The sequence below is a fragment of the Gekko japonicus genome, unplaced genomic scaffold (assembly GCF_001447785.1).
Source record: "Gekko japonicus isolate JY-2015 unplaced genomic scaffold, Gekko_japonicus_V1.1 scaffold604, whole genome shotgun sequence".
NCBI lineage: Eukaryota > Metazoa > Chordata > Lepidosauria > Squamata > Gekkonidae > Gekko > Gekko japonicus.
The window spans coordinates 763696-790116 of record NW_015175374.1 but is presented as its reverse complement, the minus strand read 5'-3'; the positions used below and the strand labels follow the sequence as shown (position 1 = coordinate 790116).

General features: G+C 47.1%; 1 protein-coding gene across 1 annotated transcript in view; it reads left to right on the top strand.

Moving 5' to 3' along the window:
• Positions 1-26421, top strand: part of TRAK2 (trafficking protein, kinesin binding 2) — a 60322-nt gene that overhangs the window by 30805 nt on the left and 3096 nt on the right. Inside the window, exons 4-16 of the mRNA XM_015425516.1 lie at positions 1002-1055; positions 1426-1502; positions 4987-5103; positions 6409-6618; positions 9141-9219; positions 11193-11323; positions 11455-11529; positions 12243-12370; positions 12626-12697; positions 16847-16855; positions 20328-20519; positions 22490-22788; positions 24530-24805. Coding sequence (XP_015281002.1) covers positions 1002-1055; positions 1426-1502; positions 4987-5103; positions 6409-6618; positions 9141-9219; positions 11193-11323; positions 11455-11529; positions 12243-12370; positions 12626-12697; positions 16847-16855; positions 20328-20519; positions 22490-22788; positions 24530-24805 — 1719 coding nt within the window. The remainder of the gene's footprint in view (positions 1-1001; positions 1056-1425; positions 1503-4986; positions 5104-6408; positions 6619-9140; positions 9220-11192; positions 11324-11454; positions 11530-12242; positions 12371-12625; positions 12698-16846; positions 16856-20327; positions 20520-22489; positions 22789-24529; positions 24806-26421) is intronic.

Below are 26421 nucleotides of genomic sequence, written 5' to 3'. Positions count from 1 at the left end.
AACATTGGCATCTCTTATGTACTTAATGGCGTGGACGTGTAGGGTTAGTGTGAGATTTAGTGTACCTTTTTTAAAAAAGTATACCCTTTTTTTTAAAAAAAAGACTACAGCCTGACTTGGCTGTTTTGTTTTTTCCTCCCTTCCTATTTTGTTTTGCCTGCCTCATACTTTCTTGTGACCACCTAAAGCCCATGCCCAGAATGGGCTCCCTCTTACTTGACAGTTTTTAAGGGGACAAGAGAGCCAGTCTGGTTTAGTGGTTGGGAGCGCGGACTCTAATCTGGGGGGAACTGGGTGTGATTCCCCACTCCTCCACATGCAGCTGCTGGTGTGACCTTGGGTCAGTCACAAGTTCTCTCAGAGCTGTCCTCTCAAGAGCAGTTCTCAGTCAGAGTTCTCTCAGCCCCACCTGCCGCACAGGGTGTCTGTTGTGGGGAGGGGAAGGGAAAAGAGATTGTAAGCCGCTCTGAGACTCCTTCAGGTAATGAAGGGCAGGGTATAAATCCAATCTCTTCTCTCTTTAATGCTAGGCCTCCATACAAAGGGCCACCAGGGCTTTTGCGCTCTGTTTTGCAAGACATAAGTACCTGCTGCCTGGCCAGACTTCAGTCCAGGAAGGCTCGGGTGTCGTGTTATACGGTGTGCCAGCCACTGCAGGCAAAGATTTTTCCAGATCCTGAGATGTATCTAGCACTGTTGGAGCTTGCTGAAGAAACCATTTATTGCACAGACCCTGTCCATCAAGGACTCAGTACCTGGGCGGCATGCAGTGTTCTTCTGGAAACATGGGGGAATTCTGATTTTCTTGCTAAATGCAAATTGTCCTTGGAGGAGTAGGACACTTGAGTAGGACGAGCTGTCGAATGTGCACGGCTTTGTGTGGGCGAGGGCGTTTTGCTGATAGCAGTAGACAAACCACAAAAATGCACAAGCGTCCAGTTTTGTAATTGTCGTTGTTTTCTCCTTTCTCTTTTGCTTTTTATTCTGTCCTTCTCCAGCAGCTCTCCTTGAACTCCCTCCTTCTTCCTTGGCTGGATCTCACAAATGCCCACCAGGTAACTCAAGTTTCATCCCTTCCACGGCAAGAGATAGAAGTGGCTCGTTTATCATCGCTGCCAGCTCCTTTGTCGTTCTTTCTCAGCACTCTTTCATTTCATCCAGTTCCACTAACATGCTTAACAACTAATGCCTACAGATTTTTGCCATTCTTTTTGCTCTCAAATATTATATATCGTTATTATTTCGTGCTTCAAATTCCGTTATGCATACTCAGACTTATTGTTCCAGAAGCCACCTGTGTTTTTAATATGCTTCCCACTAATCCTCATGAGTTTTCTGTGAAGTTCCCAAGTACGTGACTCCCGTGATGACCTGTGCATTACTGTTCTGCGTGAACCACATTAAGGAAGCTCTTTTGTTTTTCAGTTTTTGGCACAGACAGCCGAGAGCAAGTGGTGAAAAACTGCAACGATGTGGAAGTGGTTACTCATCTGCTGGCGGAGGTACGGCTGCTTTTCTGTTCTTTAGCGGTGTTCGTTTTTACAGCAGATTGATCCTTCAGTACCAGATCCCCCGAAACGTTTTCAGGAAACAAAAGTGTTCTGAAACTTCAGTTTTGAGGCAGCTGAATTGCAGCAGGCTCGATCCTGAGCATAACTCGCATATTTCTTTATCCCACCTCTCCGTGCAGCTATTAGTGAGGCAGCTAGCAGTATTAACAAGGCTCAGGAAATGAATTAAAAATAAAACAACACACAAGCGACAGCCCCATAGCTATAAAGCTGACAGATTTCTTGTGCTATCAAGCGTCACTCCTGTAGTTAACAGATGGTGAGGTCTCAACCGGAAAGCAACGGAGCGTCGGGGCAAGAATTTTGAGAGGACCACATTACGTTTCAGAGACATGCCGATAGAGGGAGAGCGGCCATGTTCAGGGCATCGTGCTGTTGCCAAGGCCCCGATGCGTTCAGAGGCCCACCCACCAAGAGGCCGCGTTGGCCATCTTGGTCCTCACTAAGTCAGAGGCATCCCGCATCGGGCCGAGTGATGTGATCTGCCCTGGTGTATGTTGCGAAGGGAGCAGGGGACACCAAGGGACACTCCGTAGCTCACAGGCTCCCCTGCTTCTACCAGCAGGCACTTCTAGGTTATGTTTCCCAACAGGCCTCAATGCAGACTTCTGCTGAACATATCTGAGAGTACGTGTCAGATCCAGATGAGTGTTTCCATGGATGCAAGGTTTTCTGGCCATGGAGACTCCCCCTCCCCCCCAAAAATCCTGTTCTTAGGAAGATGAAGAGATTGGATTTATACCCCGCCCTTCGCTCAGGGTGTCAGAACAGCTTACAATCTCCTTCCCTTCCTCTCCCTACAGCAGACACCCTGTGAGGTAGGCGGGGCTGAGAGAGCTCTTTCGAGGACTGCTTTTGAGAGAACTTGTGACTGACCCAAGGTCACCCTTCATGTGGAGGAGTGGGGAATCAAACCCAGTTCTCCCAGATTAGAGTCTGCCACTCTTCACCACTACACCAAACTGGCCCTCTCTGCCAAGAGCAGAATATCGGGGGCATTTCAGGCCCCTGTGGGAGAAGAGGAGGAGGCAGGCGAATCACACTCCATAAAATCCTTGAGTCTGCGGAAACGCCTAGCCTGCCTCTCATCCTGTATCTTATTAAATAAGTCCCAGGGAGGGACGGCAGACCCATTTCTGATCAGTCAGTGTAACCATTGCAAGTTTCATGCTAATGAGAAACCCCTTGCATTAATTGCCTGCACCCGGTCAACGGAGTGTGCCCGTATTTGTGTAAGCATATTACTGTAGACAAGGGAGTGTTACTTTTCATATCCTGCCTTTCTCCCCCGAAGAAGAAGAAGAAGAAGAAGAAATGAGAAACCCCTTGCATTAATTGCCTGCACCCGGTCAATGGAGTGTGCCCGTATTTGTGTAAGCATATTACTGTAGACAAGGGAGTGTTACTTTTCATATCCTGCCTTTCTCCCCCGAAGAAGAAGAAGAAGAAGAAGAAGAAGAAGAAGAAGAGATTGGTTTTATACCCCGCCCTTCACTTGGAGTCTCAGAGCGGCTTACAAACTCCTTTCCCTTCCCCTCCCCACAACAGACACCCTGTGAGGTGGGTGGGGCTGAGAGAACTCTGACACAAACTGCTTTTTCAAGGACAGCTGTGCCAGAACTTGTGACTGACCCAAGGTCACATCAGCAGGTGCAAGTGGAGGAGTGGGGAATCAAACCCGGTTCTCCCAGATTAGAGTCCGCACACTTAACCACTACACCAAAGTACCTCATGACACAAACGTAAAGCTTGGTACAGAAGAAATGGGAGAAGTGAAGGATGAGGGCTTCTAAATACACATCAGAACAGCTTACAATCTCCTTCCCTTCCTCTCCCTACAGCAGACACCCTGTGAGGTAGGCGGGGCTGAGAGAGCTCTTTCGAGGACTGCTTTTGAGAGAACTTGTGACTGACCCAAGGTCACCCTTCATGTGGAGGAGTGGGGAATCAAACCCAGTTCTCCCAGATTAGAGTCTGCCACTCTTCACCACTACACCAAACTGGCCCTCTCTGCCAAGAGCAGAATATCGGGGGCATTTCAGGCCCCTGTGGGAGAAGAGGAGGAGGCAGGCGAATCACACTCCATAAAATCCTTGAGTCTGCGGAAACGCCTAGCCTGCCTCTCATCCTGTATCTTATTAAATAAGTCCCAGGGAGGGACGGCAGACCCATTTCTGATCAGTCAGTGTAACCATTGCAAGTTTCATGCTAATGAGAAACCCCTTGCATTAATTGCCTGCACCCGGTCAACGGAGTGTGCCCGTATTTGTGTAAGCATATTACTGTAGACAAGGGAGTGTTACTTTTTCATATACTGCCTTTCTCCCCAGAAGAAGAAGAAGAAGTGGAGATTGGATTTATACCCCGCCCTTTCCTCAGAGTCTCAGAGCGACTCACAAACTCCTTCCCCTTCCCCTCCCCACAATAGACACACTGTGAGGTAGGCGGGGCTGAGAGAGCTCTGAGAGAGAACTGCTCCTGAAACAGCTGTGCCAGAACTTGTGACTGACCCAAGGTCACATCAGCAGGTGCAAGTGGAGGAGTGGGGAATCAAACCCGGTTCTCCCAGATTAGAGTCCGCACACTTAACCACTACACCAAAGTACCTCATGACACAAACGTAAAGCTTGGTACAGAAGAAATGGGAGAAGTGAAGGATGAGGGCTTCTAAATACACAGTAGATCTCTACCCACCCCGCCACCTGTATCTGCTAGGAGACTCTCCTGCCAGCTGTAGGCTACGGCCTTCTGACTAAGAGGGTCACCGTCTGTATCATCACTGTATAGAATTCCGTGCCGTAAAATACGATAATGGCTGCTGGTTGAAATGGCTGTAAAAGTGAGACCAGCCAAGTTGACAGAGGATAGGTCCATCAGCGCCCATTGGCCACCAGAATGCCAAATGGGATCTCCTTGTTCAGAAGCAGCGGATCTCTGAATTACCAGTTGCTGGTGGGACAAACCAGGGTGAGACTGAATGTTGTTAGGGAGCTGCCTTCGTTTTTGCTTGAAGCTACTTTTAGTGTTGCTCTTCCCTTTCCTGTCTTAACTCAGAAGATCCACAAGTCCCTTATACGTTAGACTTGCACCTGCCATTTCAGACATGACGAAGCCACGCGTTGCACATCTTCTTTTTTGATTCTCACACTTGTGTCTTTTTAGATACGGTAGGGTGGTTTGGGGGACAACACCTGAGCCACGCTTGATGGGCATTAAAGGAAATACCATATGTACATAGTAAACAAAATGGATGTTTTGCATTCTTTGAATCGAATTTGAATCCCTGGCCCTCCCCTTCCTGTCACATGACTTCCTGTCACGTGCTTGCTGCTCAGTGGGGCCTGGGCCTGGAAAGGTTGAAGGCCACAGCCTCCGCAGAGAAAGAAATAAACTCTGTGTTGGTGTTTCTGAGCAGAGAGACCGGGACCTGGAGCTGGCAGCTCGAATCGGACAAGCCCTCCTCAAGCGGAACCATATGCTGACGGAGCAAAATGAAGCCCTGGAAGAGCAACTGGGCCAGGCGTTCGACAAGGTGAGCGGCTGCAGCCGAAGCCAGATGTGGGAAACGTTGTACTGCTTGATTGGCATCAGAAGCGGCAAATTGGGAGACAGGGCCCCTGTCTTCTCAGTGCTCTTGTGCGACGGGACAGAGCTGAGCGAAAGAGGGTGGTTGCTCAGGCGCAAGGGCTCTCTTGCAGTTAGCAGTTCAGCGCACTGAGTTACTGAGGAGAAAGCGGGTGAAACGCGGCTGTGGTGATGCCAACTGGGCAGTCGATGTGTGTATTGCTGTATGATCAGTTTACTCGCACCACACTTCAAGCATTGCCCTGTATGCCCTTCTTCCCATGCAGGGATTGAAACCGGTCCAAAGCTGAGGTGCGCTGCCACCCACATCCAGAAAGTTCATTTGTTCATTCATTCATTCTATATCCCGCTCCTTTCCCCGTCAAGCAGGGCTCAGGGCGGCTTCCAACAATGAAATATACAGTAAAATCAGTATTGCAGTTTTAAAATCCAAACCACAAATTAAAAGCCTAAATCATCCCTTTACCCAGCCATGCTGTTCCTTGAGACTCCTTTGGCCATCCAAGGACAGAGCTGGGAGGGAGGTTCAGTGGGCCACGATGGGAGGGGGCAGGGAGGGGAAGTTCCGCTCTGCAGTCCCCTGGCTGTGCTTCGGATCCAGCCCACTGGCTCTTAAGGTTAAAGACAAAAGGGGGCCGCAATACACAGCATTCAGAGGACTTTCCTTCCGTTTTCTGGCTTTAAGGCCAGATTTAGGGAACATCTCACCCCCCCAGAACTGCCGTGTTTTACTAATTGCTTCATTTATTAGGCAATGGAGTCAATATGATTATTTAAGCAATTTGCTTAATGTCTCTTTGAGATCCTTATTTGATGGTGCTGTAATGTCCAAAACACCCCACAGTAACTGTGGACTAAACAAGGGGAAAAGGGACAAGAGTCCAGGAGGAGCACCTTAAAGACTACCAAAATTTGTGGCAGGGGAGGAACTTCCGTAAGTCACTGCTCACTTCTTCAGTAGAAAAGATCAAGAGTCCAGTAGCCCCTTAAAGACTAGCAAAATATGTGGCAGGGGATGAACTTCCGTGGCTCATGAAAGCTCGTCCACTGCCACATATTTTGTTAGTCTTTAAGGTGCTCCTGGACTCTTACTCTTTTGTACTGCTACAGACAGACTAACACGGCTACCCATCTTGATCTGTCCCCAAAGGGAAATGAGGCGTGGGGGGATGTCTTATCCCGTGTCTCGCTATAGGGGCCATGCAAAGTCGTCCGTGTTCACTAAACAAAAGCTTTTTTTCTTCCGACTCAGGCCCACCAGCTGCAACACGAGCTGACGAAGAAAGATGAACTGCTCCGGGTCGTGTCCATCGCTTCCGAAGAAAGTGAGACCGACTCCAGCTGTTCCACGCCCCTCCGCTTCAATGACTCCTTCCACCTGTCTCAGGGACTCTTGCAGCTGGATATGCTGCAGGACAAACTCAGGGAAATGGAGGAAGAGAACCTGGCTCTTCGAACAAAGGTAAGTGACATCCACATATCGAACATCGGGGAAGAAGGAACACTAAAGGAAGGCTCTGAAGCTTTGTGTGATGGGCTCTGGTTGGGGGAGGGGTTCTCTATAAAACACAGTGGCTGTGATCCACCTGCAGCCCTGCTGTTAAAGAGGGAACAAATAGGGGGAAAACTGCATTACTATCCTTTGGATGGCTTACTTACCACTGTTCGATTGAGGATGAGTATACTGAGGACAATCAATTTCTAAATCTCATCAAGGCACGTAAGCAGAGAAGCCTGATGGAACGTAATAAATCTCTGTTTGCCCATTGTAGTAAACAAGGATGGTGAAGCTGCATACGGTAGTTCCCTTTGGCTTTAGGTGTGATTAACCTCTTCTATCACGCAAGCGTATTTTTAAAAGATTTCTCATTCATTGCCCCCTCTTCAAACCCTTCTGGATATTCAGTGTACTTATAATCACGTTATACTGAATGGCACATTTCTCCTTCCCAACTGTGCATTTCTAAAATATGAGTGAATTAAAGATCTGGGTTGGCTCCCACACAGGGCTTTTTTTTGTAGAAAAAGCCCAGCAGGAACTTATTAGCATAATTGGCCACACCCAACAACAGAAATGTATTATTAGGCCACACCCCTGACAACACAGGTCATTAGCATATGAGGCCACACCCCTGTGTTACCAGAAGTGTGCTCATCCAGCCACACCAACCTTTGGCTTCTTATTCTGTTTACCTTGTTTGTTGTCAAAACCCAGGGCTTTTTTTGTAGCAAGAACGCCATTGCATGTTAGGCCACACACCCCTAATGTAGCCAATCCTAATGAGTGTCTGCTGTTGGGTGTGGCCTGTTATGCTAATGAGTTCCTGCTGGGCGTGGCCAACTCAGGAGCCAGCCGGAACTCCGTTCCTGTGCGTTCCTGCCCAAAAGTAGCCCTGCTCCCACAACTGAATATGCATACGTATGAGCACATGAAGCTGCCTTATACTGGATCAGAGCACTGGTCCATCGGGGTCAGTACCGTCTATTCCAGGGGTGGCCAAACTTGCTTAACGTAAGAGCCACACAGAATAAACGCCAGCTGTTTGAGAGCCACATGAACAAATATTACATGTTTTTACTGAGAAATATGCAAGTTTGCTTTTTATTAACATTCAGCGAGAGTGCCAAAAATAATAACAAAAGTGGTCAAAGCAGATATTGATAATGATGTTTCTTTGTCCGATTATCATTTGTTTGCTAGTGATATTTAGCTTCCCCAGCCGCCCTGCCGGGAGCTGCACAATATGTGTGAAAGAGGTGCATGTGGCTCCCGAGCCACAGTTTGGCCACCCCTGGTCTATTCAGGCTGGCTGCAGCTCTCTAAGGTCTCAAGTAAAGCTCTTTCAGATCACCTATGAACTTATCCTTTTTTAACTGGACATGCTGGGGGATTGAACCTGGGACCTCCTGCCTGCAAAGCAGATACTCTACCACTGAGCCATAGCTGTTCTTCTCATATCTCTCGTGTGCAATGTCTTAAAAACATACGTGGTTCCTTTCTGTCATCGTAAAGTACAGTTGTAGCTGTGGCTTAAATATTGCCAATGTTGATGGTACTATCATAGTGAGAACTCTTTTTATCATTTTAGTGCATTCTGTTATAGCATATTAAACTTTAACCACATGTTTGATTTTTACACATTAATTTTTACCCCCTTGAAGGCATGCCAAGATGAATTGTGGCACCTGTTACACGGGTATGCAATCACCTCTGCATTTACCTTGCTTTGGAAACTGAACTGGCGATAAGATCAGCACACAGCTCAAAATAAGACCATTGTTGTCATGGTCACCGTGCAGTCCCACATGGGCACTGTGCCTTTCACCAAGCAAACTTTTTGTGTGTTATTTTGCTTTTTGTGTTATCGAGTACTCAGTTCTTATGTAAAATACTTTCCACAATTGCTTTTTGTGTTATCAAGTACTCAGTTCTTATGTAAAATACAATTCCACAATTTGCAATCTTCTTATGTAAAATACTTTCCACAATTGCTTGTGGAGTTTGCAATCCAGTCCACATTTATGAGTAAACCAAAGAATGGGCAGTCAAATTCCCTGCCGTATCACCCCCTTGCATGTATGTGGTGTTTATGTGCAGAAGTTTCCTATTGCTGACTTTCCCACTTCAATCAGCAGCCATCGTGCATGCAGAAAGCTCCACATGCAGGGCAACTGGATATACCTTGGGGGTTGTCTTTATTGGTACAGTCGAACGCCTATATTTTCAGTCTAATGGAGTCCTCTGTTATGACACAAGCTGTCTATTCCAGAGTATGGGCAGCTGATCTTCATAATCTTCCATGTGTATGTAGGTAGCAGGCGGAAGTAGGGGAGCACGGCTTAACAAAAGACAAATTGCAGAATTGTTTTAATTCGCAAGCACAGTTGCATTCAGCTTCTGATTTGGAGGTGGGAGAAGATGGAATATGTCCAGATGTAGGACCATCTTGAAAGTAACGTGAGGTCTTTTGAATGTCCCCGAAGGCCTGCCATTTGAAGACCGAAACCATGAGCTACGAGGAGAAGGAACAGCAGTTGGTCAGTGACTGTGTCAAAGAGATCCGTAAGTATCTAGATGAGAACAGAAGTATGTTTTTGTCTTTGAATATAAATTCATCAACTGTTCTCTCATAACGTCCATGTCAGTTCTGTACAGCCAGTTAGCCATGCTAGAATTGGGCCAGTTTGAAGATTTTTAAGCTTCTGCTATCGGTATAACCATGTAATCGCTCTAAGCATGAACCCCTCTGTCCTGTCTGATATAAATTATTAATACACAGCAATTTATATTTTTTCTACTTTAGATTTATAAGAATATGTGTACACTCAGCAAGTGATATATTTTTCTAGTTTAAATTTGTAAAAATATACAAAGACGCAGCTAAAAGAGAAAAGATTGGGTGTCACAACATGGACAGTCCATTACAAAGCAGTTTCTTACTGGTATGGGCAACATTATAGTTTTGTTGAGAAGGTCCTTCATATCTTTTCCATGTTTCCCTCCCCAGTCATCCTTCCTTACCCGGGAATAGTTGATTTCTGTGCTCCCAAAACCCACACTATGGTGCTGGAGGAGACTCTTGAGAGTCCCTTGGACTGCAAGAAGAACAAATCAGTCAATCCTCAAAGAAATCAACCCTGACTGTTCCCTGGAAGGCCAGATAATGAAACTGAAGCTCAAATACTTTGGCCACCAAATGAGAAGGGAGCACTCACTGGAGAAGACCCTGATGCTGGGAAAGATTGAAGGTCAAAGAAGACGGGGACGGCAAAGGATGAGATGGTTAGACAGTGTCATCGAGGCAACGAACATGAAACTGAGCAAACTTCAGAGGACAGCGGAAGACAGGAGGGCCTGGCGGGATCTAGTCCATGGGGTCGCGAAGAGTCGGACTCGACTGTGCGACTGAACAACAACAACTGAGACTCCTTCGGGTAGTGAAGGGCGGGGTATAAATCCAGTCTCAGCAGAGCTACGCTTATGGAAGATGGAGAAGGGGCAACTTCACCCCCTTTTCAGTGCAGTCCCCCACCCACATGGGTGCCGTGGGTAAGGGAGCCAAGAAAATATTGTGATCATATAGGTCCAGCAATCCAAGGGTGCAGTATTTATCTACAGTATATCTACAGTATTTACACTATATCTACAGTATTTATAGTCTCCCTTTCTTACTGAGATTCAAGGTGGACTACACAATACAAGTCAATATCATCAACAGTCTGGAACATTAGATAAACAATGCAGAACTGGATTGCAGAAATTTGAAAGCAAGTAGAAATCTGCGTGGCTCAAGTGGTTAATACGCTGAACTGCAGGCTGTGGAAGGTCGGTAGGTCAGCAGTTCAAGACCCAAGTGTGCCGCATGATGGAGTGAGCTCCCGACTCTAGTTCCAGTTCCTGCCAACCTAGCAGTTCGAAAGCAAGAAATTGCAAGTAGATAAATAGGTACCACTTCGGTGGGAAGGTAACAGCGTTCCGTGCGCATTGGTGTTTAGTCATGCCGGCCACATGACCACAGAAATGTCTTCGGACAGCGCTGGTTCTTCGGCTTTGAAACGGAGATGAGCACTGCAACCCTAGAGTCGGATTCAACTGGCTTTCGAGCAAGGGAACCTTTACTTTAGAAATCTGATGCAGAGCTGAAACAAAGCATAAGCATCTAAACATGAATGTGTTAAACGATGCAGCAGTTACATAGTAGAAGCACCCTTAACAGCAATAGAGACAATACATGATAGTATAGCTTTGAGCCATTACAGTTCTAGGTCACTGCAAAATAGCTAGTAGAATTAAGAAAAACAGAACTTAAGGACGGTTTTGCAAAAATATGGGAGCTTTTCCAAAAAAGTCCTATTTTTGAACTTCATCTGCAGCAGGTAACTGATATTTTAAAAATTGTTGTCGTCATGACAGTGCCTGGCTGTTGTGCCATGGGGGTTGCGTCTTTGTATTCTGTGAAAGCCTAGAGGTGGCTTTTTAGTATAGATTCTATATCGCTGCTGTCTGAATTTAATGTACCCTGCTTAATATTTTAGGGGAAACGAATGCTCAAATCGTCCGAATGAGCGAGGAATTGGCAGGAAAGAATGAAGAGCTGCTCCATTATCAGGAAGAGATCTCCTCCCTCTTGGCCCAGATTGTAGATCTTCAGCATAAGATCAAAGAGGTTTGTGTCCTTAGAGTCCAGGGAAAGGAGGGATTGGGTTCCAGACAATTTGTTGCAAGAAGGGAGTGGTTGTTGCTTCAGAGAATATTTGGAGAGGAAGGGTGTGATGATAACTCTTTTTGTCCCCTCAGCATGTCATTGAAAAGGAAGAGTTGAAACTTCATCTGCAAGCTTCCAAAGATGCACAGAGACAGCTGACGGCGGAGGTATTGTTCGTTTTTGTTGTTGTTTTTTTACTTACACATTTGGAATGTGAGGCCATTGGCAGAAGAAGGAAGAACAGGAACGTAGGCTTTTCTTCTTAAATATGTGAAAAGAAACATAATCAGATTACTTTTTCCTTACAACGTGGGCAAAATTTAATGGTCAACTGAAAAACTCGCTGGGGAGAGAAGTAGGCAAATTCCTGAAAATAGCATGCTGAAACATTGGAGGACCCCTTCCCGTGATGTTTTGGCCTCCAGGTCCACCCCTGCCTCCCCCCAGCTTTGCTTTAGCAAAACCTCATCTTGGAAGGCTCAGCAATGTCGTTGAGGTTGCCTAGCAACCTCCAAAATGTCCCCCGAGAGCTTAGTGGGCATTCTTTTGTTAAAGCTACAGGTGCTGTTTCTATTATATTGGGGGAGTTTTAATCCCCCGCTTTATCTTTCTTTAAGATTACAGATTCTTCCACAAACCTGGGATTTCCTTCAGGTCTGTAGAAGAATCCCACCCACCCCCAACGATCCCTAGCTCCATTTACAGCCCTGTTCATCGTATCCTCTATGACATGGTTCAGAATTAGATTTATGATGCATGTACTTGAACAAAGCAAGAGGACATAAAATAGGGGCTGAGGGATCTCCAGATAATACTTCTTCAGCTGATCTTTTCCATCCTCGGCCAAATGATTTATTGCCTGCCTGTATTTTTTTTACAGCTGCATGACTTGCAAGAGCGGAACGTGGAGTGTCTGGGGATGTTGCACGAATCGCAGGAAGAAGTGAAAGGACTGCGCAGCAAGGCCAGCCCCGCTGCTCTTCTCTGCCACCCTCAGTCATGCGGAGCGTTTCCTGGGGTAAGGTAACCAGCGCTTCCAGGGAACGTAGCAAATCCCGCTCATGGAGCAGGATCTTTGATGCCGCCAACCGGTTTAAGTAACACGAAACCCCAAGGTCAAAGTCAGAGGTGGCCGCCCTTGTCTCTCCAAACACCAAAGACAGGGAGCTGGCAGCTGCCGACCGGGTGTAATAATCACCTCTGACGCTTCTCTGCCTTAAATTTAGCCTTCAGTTTGTTTTGGAAGAAAAAGAACTTCCTGAGTCTCCCACTCTCATCAATATTTATCACCATCAAAGGAAGGAGACCTGTGTCTTTAAAAAGTGCCAGTATCATGCTTTTAGCCAGTATCATGCAGGAGATTTCAGAGCCGTGAGAGTTCCAGGAGAGACCCTGATGCCTCACTTTGCCGTTCAGTTTCTTTGCTGTAATTTTATTACAGAGAGCCCTTCTGCAGTCCTCTGCCAGTTTGGTGTAGTGGTTAAGAGCATGGGTTGCAATCTGGGAGAACCGGGTTTGATTCCCCACTCCCCCACACACAGCTGCTGGTTCGACCTCCTGGGGTCAAGACAAATGTCGACAATCCCGACCTTGCCTAGAAACAAATACTGAAAAAACAGTCATGAGAGTCTGACCCACAAATCAAGATAGTCAACAAGACTTACAAAAAAAATTATCTTCTGTATATTGTTGCCAATAGATGCTACATGGCAGTGATCAAATTCCATCAAATCATAAGAAAATCCTTGCATAAGGATATATCAACGTCACCTCTGGATTTTATAACGCCATTTCAAAAAAACGGATCTTCCTCAGGAAATATTCTGTAAAGTAGTACAAGAGCTTTCATGCTCATAAAGTGTTATACACAGAATCAGGAGAAATAATGCATTTAGTGGTAGGACACTGATCTCACAAGTATTCAGGCGGCAAACTTGCTACTCAGTTTCTGATGGATGCCAGGAGACGCGTGTTGACTGTCTTGATTTGTGGGTCAGACTCTCACGACTGGTTTTTTTCAGTATTTGTTTCGTGACCTTGGGTCAGTCATAAGTTCTTTCAGAGCTGGTCACTCGGGAGCCATGTTCTCTCTAAGCTGTGGAGTCCTGTGAGCAAAAATTCTACCTTGTGAGCTACTGGCATTAAAGTTGTGAGCAGGTGATTTGGCTACTGCATAAATTAGTTTGTCCTGGAGCCATCCTCCCTGAGCTAAGACAAAAATGTGTGAGCTGGAGGCTAAGAAACTGTGAGCTAGCTCACACTAACTCAGCTTAGAGGGAACACTGCTCAGGAGCCTTTCTCAGTCAGAGCTCTCTCAGCCCCACCCGCCTCACAGGGTGTCTGTTGTGGGGAGGGGAAGGGAAAGGAGACTGTAAGCCGCTCTGAGACTCCTTCGGGTAATGAAGGGCGGGGTGTAAATCCAGTCTCTTCTCTTATTCTGTTCTACCTGTTAGGTAAAGACCCCACTGCCTGCCTCCTCCCTCTACACAGGTGTTCTAGCAGCAGCGGGAAAGGCCGGAACAGATGCCTCAGATCTTTAGTCATCTGTTAATCCAGACAGTCTGTGGAAAAAGCAGCTGCCTCATTCTCCCTCTTCATTTATTTTGGTGCGCGGGGGGGGAGGGGGACGACAGGGGAAGACAGCACAGTGTTGAGTCACCAAAGGCCATGCTGTAAGAAGACTTTTGGTCACAGGTAGTGAGGTCAGCAACAAAGAGTCTTGTGGCACCTTAAAGATCCATACGCTTATTGCGGCAAAAGCCGCCACGTGCCAGAACTCTTCGACAGATGCATGCAGTTGGCAGGGTCACACCCAAAGCTGCAAACAGTACACAGGGTGAGGGGTGGTTATTACAAAGAGGAGCCAGAAGGCCCAGTCTCCCAGAACACAGGTGTGTTATGTAACCTTGTGGTGCCCAGATGAAGACAAGGTCCAGTGGAAAGAGTAAAGGGTCCGATCTATGCAGGTATGGACTTCTTCTCCCAAGAGATTAGCAAAGCAGGGGGAAGTGGATCACCGCACATGAATCTGCAAGGGGGCACAGCCGGGGAGCCTTCCGCCGTGAGCCGACCATTCCCAGACTTCAGTCAGGTCTGGTCGGGAGAAACCCTCGAATGACCTGTAGCTCAGCAGCTTCTCTGAAAGTCTTCTTCAGCCTTGAGATTCTTTGTCGTTCGGGCTGCTACCCTGATGTATTGGGAGCTGCTCGAAAACCATATAAGTGGGTGTTGCCGCAAGAGATGTGGGCCTTAAAGGAATACAGAAAGAGAACTTTCAAGAACTGTATCTGGTGTTTTCGATCACAGTAAGATGTATACAGGGCTATTTTTGGGCAGGAACGCACAGGAACGGAGTTCCGGCTGGCTTCCAAGTTGGCCACACCCAGCAGGAACACATTAGCATAATAGGCCACACCCAACAGCAGAAACTCATTAGGATTGGCTACATTAGGGGTGTGTGGCCTAACATGCAAAGGAGTTCCTGCTACAAAGAAGCCCTGGGTTTGGACAACAAACAAGGTAAACAGAATAAGAAGCAAAAGGTGGGTGTGGCTGGATGACCACACTTCTGGTAACAAGGGGGTGTGGCCTAATATGCCAATGAGCTGTGCTGTCAGGGGTGTGGCCTAATATGCTAATGTGTTTCTGTTGTTGGGTGTGGCCTATTATGCTAATGAGTTCCTGCTGGGCTTTTTCTACAAAAAAAGCCCTGGATGTATATATGCCCTGACCTAGATGGCTCAGGCTAGCCTGATCTTAGAAGCCAAGCAGGGTCAGCCCCGGTCAGGTACTTGGATGCGAGAGCGTTAAAGAAGTCCAGGGTTGTGCTGCAGAGGCAGACAATGGCAAACCACCCCCGAATGTCTCTTGCCTTGAAAACACGGTGGGGTTGCTATAAGTTAGCTGTGGGTTGATGGCACTCCCCACCACCATGTGTGTGTGTGTGTTTGCAATTTCTCGGCCTAGTCAGGATTCAGTTTTATCCCTCATACATGATTAGAGTGTCTTTAAAAACAAAAACAAAACTTGCACTGTAAAATGATTGCTTACTGTTTGGTGCATTAAACCAGTAGCGATTTTTATTGTGAGCAGCAGACTCCAGTTAAATGGAAGACTAGGTTATGGAGTGCTCTTATCTTTTGTTGTGCTCAAGTGGTGTCTGATTCATTCATTCACAATCCCTTTCCTCCTCCTCGTGATTGGGATTCAGCAGTTGCCTGATGTGAGAAGCACCAGTTTTTGCTGAAACAATCCACTTTAGCATCCAGTGTTCTCAAAGATCCAGTAGCATTGCAATTCTTCCCAGTTTTCGGTATGCAATGTTGTTTTGTGGTAGTTGAATTCATCGGTAAGATAAATGTCAATCTCTTCAGCACTAGTGAAGTGGAACCTGTTAACTCCGATTTTAGCTAGGCTTACAGTTGCTTTCCTGATCCGGGTTTTATAATTACTTTTCTGAAGCTGTACAAATGGCACTGTTATTTCTACAATGATGTAATGGTGGGAGTGGTTGCTGGAGGAATGCTTGAGGTGGTAGACACCTTCACCTGATTTGGATGAAGAAGATACAACATTTTTCCTGTGCTTTTCTAGAATGAATCCTGTCTGTTAATACATGAGACAGAATGTGTTTGTACCTTTCTAAGCTGCTGACCAGGAGTATTTCTTGTATTTATACTGAAAGAATCTAAGCCAAATAGTAAAAGGGGGCATTGAAAATGTTGGCGAAGTACTCAGGGCGGGGGGATTGCAGTGAATGTAGATCAAGACTCCAAAGATGCCGTTTAACTTGGAGAAACAAATTGAGAGTCCAGGGGGGCACCTTTAAGACCAACAAAGTTTTATTCAAGGTATCTCATATGTTGAGGGCCTTGTTCAGGTGACACCCTACAAATGGGCAAGATCAACAACTGCCCATACTCATTCTTTCTGTGTTGTGGCCTCTACCTTGGGAAATGGCCTGCCTGAGATTAGGAAGGCTCCCATGCTCCTGTCTTTCCACAAACTATGTAAAATGGAGTTGTTGAGAGCTTTTCTATTATGGTGACAGGGATATACTGTAACACAGTAGTTTAGAAGGCACTTTATAAAAGGACTATGGAGTATGTCACTGTGTATAGGACATATCAGTTTGCTGCATGTACTACCCTGTTGTCATTTTACTGTTTTCTGCTGATATGATACCATTTTTCTTTATTATTTCCAGAATATGGAGAAACATAATAGTTTCCAATTGGCAAAGGTATCGTCAGACAAGGATGCATTTTATCGCTCTGTCTCTTCGGTCTGTATGATGAACATATCATAAGGAAAGCTGGATTAGATTTAGATGAAGGTGGAATGAAAACTGGTAGAAGGAACATTAACAATTTGAGATATGCAGATGACACCACATTATTGGCAGAAAAAAGTGTAGACTTGAAATTACAACTGAAGAAGGTTAATGCAGAAAGTACCAAAGCAGCATTACAGTTGAACATCAAGAAGACAAAAGTAATAACTACTTGGGAATTACACAACTTTAAGGCTGATGATGAAGAAATCGAAATTGTTCAAGATGTTCTATTTCTTGGCCTCATCATCAACCAAAAGGGAGACTGCACCCAAGAAGTCAGAAGGAGATTAAAACTGGGGAGGGCGGCCATAATGGAGCTAGAAAAGATCCTAAATGTAAGGATGTGTTGCTGGTGACCAAGATAAAGTTAATTCATGCCATAGTATTCCCCATTTCTATGTATGGGTGTGGAAGTTGGACAACGAAGAAAGCTGACAGGAAGAAAGTAGATTCCCTTGAAATGTGGTGTTGCTGGAGAGTTTTACGGATTCCGTGGACTGCCCAAAAGACAAATAAGTGGGTCCTGGACCTGATCAAGACAGAACTCTAGAAGCTAAAATGGCTAAACTGAGGTTATCGTGCTTGGGTCACATTATGAGAAGGCGAGTATGATGGACCCCTTTCACTCTCCCCGGACTGGCGCGAACTTTCCCGCGAAAATTCTTTGGTTCCCTGCTGTGACTGAGCAGCCCTTGGTAGCGTGCAAATAATAAGAGGTTTTTGAAAAAATTTCTGTCCCATCCTGTCCCACAGAGTATAGTTCAGCTTTCAGCCCAGCCCGAGGAACTTGTTGTGGAAAAGCTGGACCCCACTTTTTATTTCCCTTTTGAAATGGCACTGGGATGGTTTAATGGTAGAACAAAAGAGCACGTTTATTCTACAGGCAGGGATTGAATAGGCCAGTCAGGTATTGGGATTGCTGAGGTAAAAGTTGTTGGTAATACAGAACTCACTTCTTTGAACAGGCAAAATGATGTTATTAAAGGTTATTTTCAGGTATTCTTGGTTCTTAGTGCTTTTAGAAAGTGGGCAGGACCTGGTGGTGCTGTTGCCAGCAAGGCTTCTGATTGGCCCCTGAGATTTGATAGGCTGTGGAGGTTTTTTTAAAAAAAAGTTGCCTTGGCAGCAGCTTGCCACCACACAAGGATCTTCCCTGTCCCAACTGACGTTAAGCTGGAGCAGCCATTTTGTAGCTCATTGCACCTCCATTAGCAGCCGTTTCATGGCTGTACTCGCCACCGTGTGTCAGAATTCCAAAAGTGCCTACAGGCCCAAAAGGGTTGGGGACTCCTGAGCTACCTCATTCCGACGTTAACGCTGGTGTTGCAGGCCCTGTGGCCTCATAGCTCCTCCCTCTGCCAAAAGGGTGAATGAGGAACCCGAGGTCTGGGAAGAAGAGAAGGCGGCATGGGGATTCTTCAGCCGAACCCAGACTTCCCGGGTCACTTTAGCAATGTAAGAAGGACCCCGCAGTGCAGTGACTCCCACACCAAAAGTGTAACATCAGGAAGAATAAGGTGACTCTGAAGCCTGGCTAGAGCCCCTCAGAAGCCAGGTCCAGCCTGGGATAGCGCCTGCGTTGCTGCGTCTGTGTTGCGTTTCCTCTCCCTGGATTCTAAGGCGTATGGTGAGGCGTGCGCCATCGCTTCCAGCCTTTTGAAATGAGTCGGCCATGCCGAGTGACCCATCTGTGTCTTGCGACTGCCTCAGTGTGTGACAGGCTTGCCAGGTCTCCTGCTATAATGGAGACCTCCTCAGGGGCCCCTCTGGCAGGGGGTTGGAAGTGAGGGGTGCCAGCAGACAGCATCCCTTCCAGCACAAACCCGAAGTGATTCCATCACACAGGGGGCTCTCTATGATTCACCCAAAGCTATAGAGCTTGGGGTGAATCCAGTAGCGTCGTTCCATAGTGTGATGATGTCACTTCCGGGTTGGCACGAGAAGTGACATCATCCTTGGATTTACCAGCTGTGGCTGGCAGTCCTAATATGAATTACTGGGGGTGGGTGAAAGACTTGGGAGCTGTTGCAGCATAATGTTCCCTCTAAGCTGTGCACGTAAGCGGCCGCTCATCAGGCCTGTAGCCAGGATTTGGGGACTGGTGGGGCTGCCATTATTGGCCATAATGAAAGGGGTGGTGTGCACCCCCCTCTCTCTCTCCCCGCCTGCAAGAGTTGACAGCTGCTACCCATGAGAAATGCAGTGGGCGGAACACAGCCCTGTGACCTGTGATAACCTTGGCCTTGGATCCTGAGCTGGGTTCTGTCAAGGACTCTGGTGATTTAAAAAATCTTTTGGGAGGAAGGGGGGGGGGGGGGGCTTTAAGAAGTGGGGGCCTTTAAGGAAGGGGGCAGAGCTCCCCGTAGCCCCACTGCAGCTACTTGCCAGCATCTCCTTAACACCGAAGCCCTGCTCGGCAGCAATCTGCCCATTGTAAGATTACTAAACAACAACCCGGGATCACAGTGTATAACACAGAAAATACAATAAACAAACACTACGATATGCTGGGTAACACATTTAGTAAAACATTTTGCAATCAACATGGAAGTCCTATAGCACAATATAAAGAAGTGCATCCGTTTGGGTATTGCAAAGAAGAGTCCATCCTAACGACATTACTACTGAGCACTTGGATGTGGGCTCATTTTGTCAAATCCTTCCTCAGGAGTATTCTTACTTTCTTCAAGGTTCGCAGCCTCTTGTTGCAACTTGGTGTTTATATTGGGGGCAAGCCAGTCCTTAAACTCTTCTCTAAACAGATGCAAAAGCCTTCTGAATCTGGCTGGCCAAAATGCTCTCTGCAAGCCTCAGGGATATTTTCTCCAGAATTATCATCCCGGAATGAACCATGGTTAAGTGCTTATATTGGGAGCAAGCCAGTACTGAACCTCTTCTCTGATGCAAAAGCCTTAGCTGGCATATCACAGTGGTTGCTTGTTGCATTTTCCACCGTAAGATGCTTTGCTGGGTAGGGACAAAGCCAATTAGAGGGAACATTGAATACCTAACATAGATTCTAGCGAGGAGAAGACAGAAGGAGTTGCTGTCAGATTCAGCAATGGGGGAAAGGAATCAGAAACAGAGTAAGAACAAAGACGGGCAGAAGAAAAAAGAACCCGAGAAGTATGTGTGCAGAAAGATAGGTTAGAAAAAGAGAAGGGATAATGGGTTATGAAATGGGGGCAGCTATATGGAAGGAAACAAAAAGTGGTAACAGTGGATGTAGAGATCTCTTGCATGGGGGAAAAAGGAAATAGTTAAAGCATGGAAGTGCAAAGAGACCTGTGATGATTGGAGAGGAAAGATGATAGCACAGTGGGGTACAGAGAGAACAAAGTAGGTGACTGGGAGATGGGGCTGGGGAAACCTGTGTCTGGGGAAATGGAGAAAGAGGCAGGTGGCTGAGGTGTGCGAGTCCTAACCTGTGGTGGTATGGAGACAGTGCGGAGAGACCATGCTATGAGGCGTGGGCATGGAGGAGTGGTTTGGGGACAACTCATAGAACGGAGGTTCTGGAAGTAACTGCAGTATCCATGATTTCAGTACCGTACTTGCACGTTTCTTCCAAAACTATCTTTGCAGTCATTTTTTTTAAAATATCCATTTTCCGCTTCGTTCCTTCTGTAGGATCCAGCAGAAACGTGTATTTGATACTGTCAGAGCCGCTAATGATACCCGCGTCCGTCTTGCCCCACTGCCCATTCCGGGGTCGAACCGTTCCAGCGTCGTCATGACATCAAAGCCCTTTCACTCTGGCTTGGGACAGGTTGAAGGAGAGGCACGTCCCACTCGGAGGAGCAGCCCAGAGAGCATTGCCAAGTAGGAAGTGAATCTGAGTTGGGATATCATCATACCAGACTGCTTCCCCCGGGGAGCTTCCTGTGTTAGGCCAGTGCATGGATGGGTGGGGGTGGAGGAGTTCATGCTACTCCCATCGACACTGGAAGGGACAGCGTTTTACCATTGTTTTCTGTTTCACGTATTGCTCTGTTTTCTCTCCGCTGTGAACATTTTTTCAACATCCCTCCAAAGTATGAGGTGAACACACATTTCTCCTCTCGATAACGTTACTTAAAACTAAGCTACATATTAGCGGATCCCTGATTTGTTTTTCAAAAGCAGCTGGGGGGTTGGATTAGTCCACAGTGCTGTGGGAGAGGAGGAGGAGGAGGAGAAGATTGGATTTATACCCTGCCCTTCATTACCTGAAGGAGTCTCAGAGCGGCTTACAATCTCCTTTCCTCTCCCCTCCCCACAACAGACACCCCGTGAGGTAGGTGGGGCTGAGAGAGCTCTGAGAGAACTGCTCGTGAGAGAACAGCCCTGAAAGAACTTGTGACTGACCCAAGGTCACACCAGCAGCTGCATGTGGAGAAGTGGGGGAATCAAACCCGGTTCTCCCAGATTAGCGTCCGCGCTCCTAACCACTCCACCAAACTGAGAAGTTAACATGCACACACAGAGAGAATTTCTTGAGAGAGATAGCCCTTGGAGCTAGGGTTAGTCATGGGGGCATGTGTCAAAATCCTGCTCACTGAAGATCCTGTCCCTGATCCAAATAACTCCCCCTCTGCTCCCCTGCAACAATGCTGTGTAATGTTAAAAAAAATTACGTATCTCCCACATAATATGTGGTGCTCTGTCCACTTCATAATGTATTTTGCATAGTTAGACTATTACAGAAAAGGTAACTCCCTCAGTGAGCAATAAGGAAGGCTGCTTTACCTTTACGGTGCAGACCTTTTTTGCTGAGATCTGCAGTATACTCGAAATTTCATCCACTGTGGATAACAATTCAATTACCTTTACATGTAATGATGATAGTGTAGTGTTTTAAGATAGGCTGAGCAGGGCGTGGAGTATCCAGCAGTACGTCCGGCTGAACGGTACACGGAGTTTCTAGCTGTACAACAGTTGCCCTACCCGCAGTTACAAACAAACCATGGTTTGGCGGTTTGGCTGTAACCGTAAACTGCAGCTTCCCCAAAACCAAGGAGGGAGTTTGAATAGGAGCAGGAGTGAGCGTGAGAGCTGTGAACATAAGAAGTTGAGCCAAGACGTGGCCTACACTTTGGGGGTTGTATCCATGCTGGGTCAGGGAGCCAGTTTGGTGTAGTGGTTAAGAGCAGTGGCCTCTAATATGGAGAACCAGGTTTGATTTTCCCACTTCTCCACATGCAGCTGCTGGTGTGACCTTGGCTTAGTCCCAAGTTCTCTCAGAGCTGTTCTCTCAAGAGCAGTCCCCACTTCTCCACATGCAGCTGCTGGTGTGACCTTGGGTTAGTCCCAAGTTCTCTCAGAGCAGTTCTCTCAGAGCTCTCTGATCCCCACCTACCTCACAGGGTGTCTATTGTGGGGAGAGGAAGGGAAGCTGCTCTGGGACTCCGATTGAAGGGCAGGATATGAATCCAGTCTCTTCTTTCTTCCTTGAATTCCATGCATTGGCTATAGAAGTAAGGCTGGCAAACTGGATGTTGCCCAGTGTATTGCTTGGGAAGGCTCTTTTAAAAAAATGGAGAAGTACCTAAATTAGTAGTGCCCACTAGTGGGAATGTGGAATGGTCTGTTCTCATCAGATCTCAGGAACTAAGCAGACTCCGTACTCGGACGGGGGACTATCAAGGTAGACTCTGCAGAGGAAGGCGATGGCCAACCACCTCTGCTTCTCACTTGCCTTGAAAGCCCCTTGCCGGGGTTGCCACAGGTCAGCTGCGACGTGACGGCACTTTACGCACACACGAGGTCGCAGTGCCGAGTATCGGTATAATTCTGCGACGTATTTCCAACAGGGATGATCCAAAGCCGGGCCAGCCTGGTGTCCCTGGAGAGGACGGCTTGGCCACCGCTCTCCACCGGCTCACCCTCCGTCGGCAGAACTACCTAAGCGAAAAGCAGTTCTTTGAAGAGGAATGGGAGCGGAGGATGCGTCTGCTGGCCGACCAGAAGGAAGAGCTTGCCTGCTGCGGCACGCCGGCGGAGAGCTGCCTTTCGTTGGGGAGCAGTTCGGAACTCACTGACTTCTCTGCCTCCTCCAGCAGCCTCCGCAGCCTCCTGCCGGAGAAGCTGCAGATTGTCAAACCGCTTGAAGGTATCGGGCCCGGGCAGTCTGTTCTCGCTTTCTCCAGTGTGAGGTGATCACTGATCTATTCTAAGATGGAGTTGGGCCTGGGTTGAAATCTCTGATCGAGCCCTCTGTCATAGAATAAGCCAGGGCTGATCCTAGTCTCTCTGGCAGCTTCCAGGTAGACGCTTTTTGTCTGGCCCATAACTACAGTGAGGCTATTGGGGGCTCCTCCCCCTTCCTTAAAGGGCCAGCCCCCTTCTTCGCAAAAGCATTTAAAGGGATCCTTCAAATGCTTTTGAGAAGACACAGGGGGTGGCATGTGCCCCTCTCCCTCCCTTCCTGCAAGATTTAAAGGGCCCTCTAGCTGATCGGCGGGGAGCATGTGCCCCACCAAGGGCCCTTTACATCCTGCAAGAGGGAGGGGGGCACGCGGCACCCCCATTCATTATAGCAAATAACGGCAGCCCCACCAGAAAAAGTTTTGGCCCACAAGCCACAAAATCCTGGCTACGGGCCTGCTTTCTGTGTTCCTGCTGGCTTGAGCTTGAACACCCTCAAACCTGGTGAATGTCAGGCATAAACCTGGTTAAGGAGTAGCACTCATGTGCTCCTTCCTTCTTCTTCTTCTTCTTCTTTTTCTGCCTTGGGAATAGAGCATGACTGAAGACATTTACTTATCTGGGAAGTCTTCAATCTAGCTCTGGGTTTTTTTTGTCTCTGTGATGATTAAATGCAGGCACCTGGAGAAACCGCAGCCTGTTTCTTTCCCATGAATAGGAATTCTAAACCACAGTGAAGCCGTGGGGATGTGGAATGGTGTGGTATGAGCATCCTAGTTTGTGGGGAAGAAACAAACTGATTATTTTTTTCAGGTGTTCCCATTTGGACCAGGAGGTCTTCCATCGCTCTCTGCACTTGGAGAGGAGGGAGTGCCAGCATCACTATGTTTGCACCCGCTGCAAACAAAGAATTTGTTTTCAGGCTCTCAGTAGCTCCAGGGACTACGTCAAACTGGAGGCAGACCGAGATCGGGTGTTGTTCGGGACCTCTTTGTCCGTGGCCTGCCTGCAGCTCTTGTTATGTTCTCTTGAGCTCCTGTCCTGGCTTTCAGTTTTATGAGGAAACTAGTTACATGGATACACACATGAACATATGAAGCTGCCTTATGCTGACTCAGACCCGTGGTCCATCAAGGTCAAGACTGTCTACTCAGACTGGCAGCAGCTCTCCAGGGTCTCAGCCAGGGGTCTTTCACATCACCTACTGCCTGGTCCTTTTAACTGGAGGTGCAAGGTGTTGAACCTGGGACCTTCTGCATGCCAAGCAGATGCTCTACCGCTGACACACGCCCCGCCTTATACTGAGTCAGACCCTTGGCCCGTCAGGTTCAGTGTTGTCTACTTAGACGGGCAGTGGCTGTCCAGGGTTTCAGGTGAATGTCTTTCCATATCACCATATCACCTAAAACCGGAGATGCCAGGGATTGAACCTGGGACCTTCTGCATACCGAGCAGATACTCTGCCACCGAGCCACGGCCCCTCCTCTTCTTCACTGACAAGTGTAGGGACAAACCCTCACACAAAGGTTTCCTGTTGGTCAAGCAGAAAGCGTAACTTCTTACCTCATAGGGTTTGTAGAGACGAGCAATGAGTAAAACTAAATGATTACCAGAAGTAGCAAGTTCCTTTGTGCATCTTCTTATTGTCCTGACTGGCTGCCTAAAGGTGAAGGACATTTGAGATATTTGTGCTGCTTTCCCTCCAGGCTCCCAGACCCTCTTCCACTGGCAACAGCTAGCCCAGCCCAACCTGGGCACGATCCTGGACCCGCGGCCCGGTGTTGTCACCAAAGGTTTCACTCCGCTGTCTCAGGACGATGTCTATCACCTGTCTGACTTGGAGGAAGACGAGGAGGACAAGGACGGAGGCATAACCTTCCGAGTGCAGCAGTCTCCTTCAGAGGAGAGGGAGCCCATAGAGCCGACATCAGTGGCCGGGATCTTCCTGCCACCCATTAAATTGGCAACAGCACCCCCTGCAGGTGAGGAGTGAAGCCCTTGTTGATTTGTTTCTGATCTGTCTGTGACAGCTGGTCTGTATCTGCTTACAGTACTTTACGTCGGTTTGGTGTAGCAGTTAGGAGTGTGGACTCTAATCTGGGAGAATCGGGTTTGATTCCCCACTCTTCTACATGCAGCTGCTGGGTGACCTTGGGCAAACCACAGTTCTGTCAGCTGTTCTCTCAAGAGCAGTTCTTAAAGAGCTCTCTCAGCCCCACCTGCCTCACAGGGTTTCTGTTATGAGGAGAGGCAGGGAAGGAGATGGTAAGCCACTCTGAGTGAAGGACAAGGTATAAATCCAATCTATTATTATTGTTGTTGTTGTTGCTGCTGCTGCTGCTGCTATTGTTGTTGTTGTTGTTGTTGTTGTTGTTGTTATTATTATTATTATTATTATTATTATTATTATTATTATTATTATTATTATTATTATTATTATTATTATTATTATTATTATTATTATTATTATTATTATTATTATTATTATTATTATTATTATTATTATTATTATTATTATTATTATTATTATTATTATTATTGAAATGGATTTAAGCCTGTTCAGTTCTTTATACAGGAAGATACAAACCTTGTGGAACACATGGAATCTGTAGCTTTTCGTTTCCTCTTCAGCCTTGTGTATAACCAGAGGGCAGCAGCTGACGAGACGTGTTTTCCTTGCGTCTTTATTCAGAGATAACATTTTCTGTATGTGTATTATGGGGTATGGAAGCTTAACGTGCCCTGGTCTAAGGGAATTGGAGCCAGTTCCCACTGTTTTGCTGAGGTGGAGACCAATGTTCCCTCTAAGCTGTGGAGGCTTATGAGCAACTGTAGCTTTTCGTTTCCTCTTCAGCCTTGTGTATAACCAGAGGGCAGCAGCTGACTAGAGACGTGTTTTCCTTGCGTCCTTATTCAGATATAACATTTTCTGTATGTGTATTAACGGGGTACGGAAGCTTAACATGCCCTGGTCTGAGGGAATTGGATCCAGTTCCCACTGTTTTGCTGAGGTGGAGACGTAACACGCCTGAACGGGAGCAGGTCATGAGACTGTGTGCCATCTCTTCCTTTCCCCTCCCCTAACCTGGGTTGGAGGCTTCTTTAAAAACTCTGGTTCATAAACCATGCTTAAGATGGAGTGTGTGTGTGTTATGCATCATCGAGTCATATCTGATTTATGGTGACCCTGTGAATTAATGTCCTCTAAAATGACCTGTTGCATACACTCAATGAAATTGCTGAGCAATCAGGTTAGAACGGATAAAAGGAAGTACTTCACCCAAAGAGTGATTAACGCATGGAATTCACTGCCACAGGAGCTGGTGGCGGCTAGAAGCATGGACGGCTTCAAGAGGGAACTGGATAAGCATATGGAGCCGAGGTCCATCAGTGGCTATTAGCCACGAGGTATAGATAGGAACTCTGGGGCAGGTGATGCTCTGCATTCTTGGTGCTTGGGTGGGGGCAACAGTGGGAGGGCTTCTAGTGTCCTGGCCCCACTGCTGGACCTCCTGAGGGCACCTGGTATTTTTGGCCACTGTGTGACAGAGTGTTGGACTGGATGGGCCACTGGCCTGATCCAACATTGGCTTCTCTT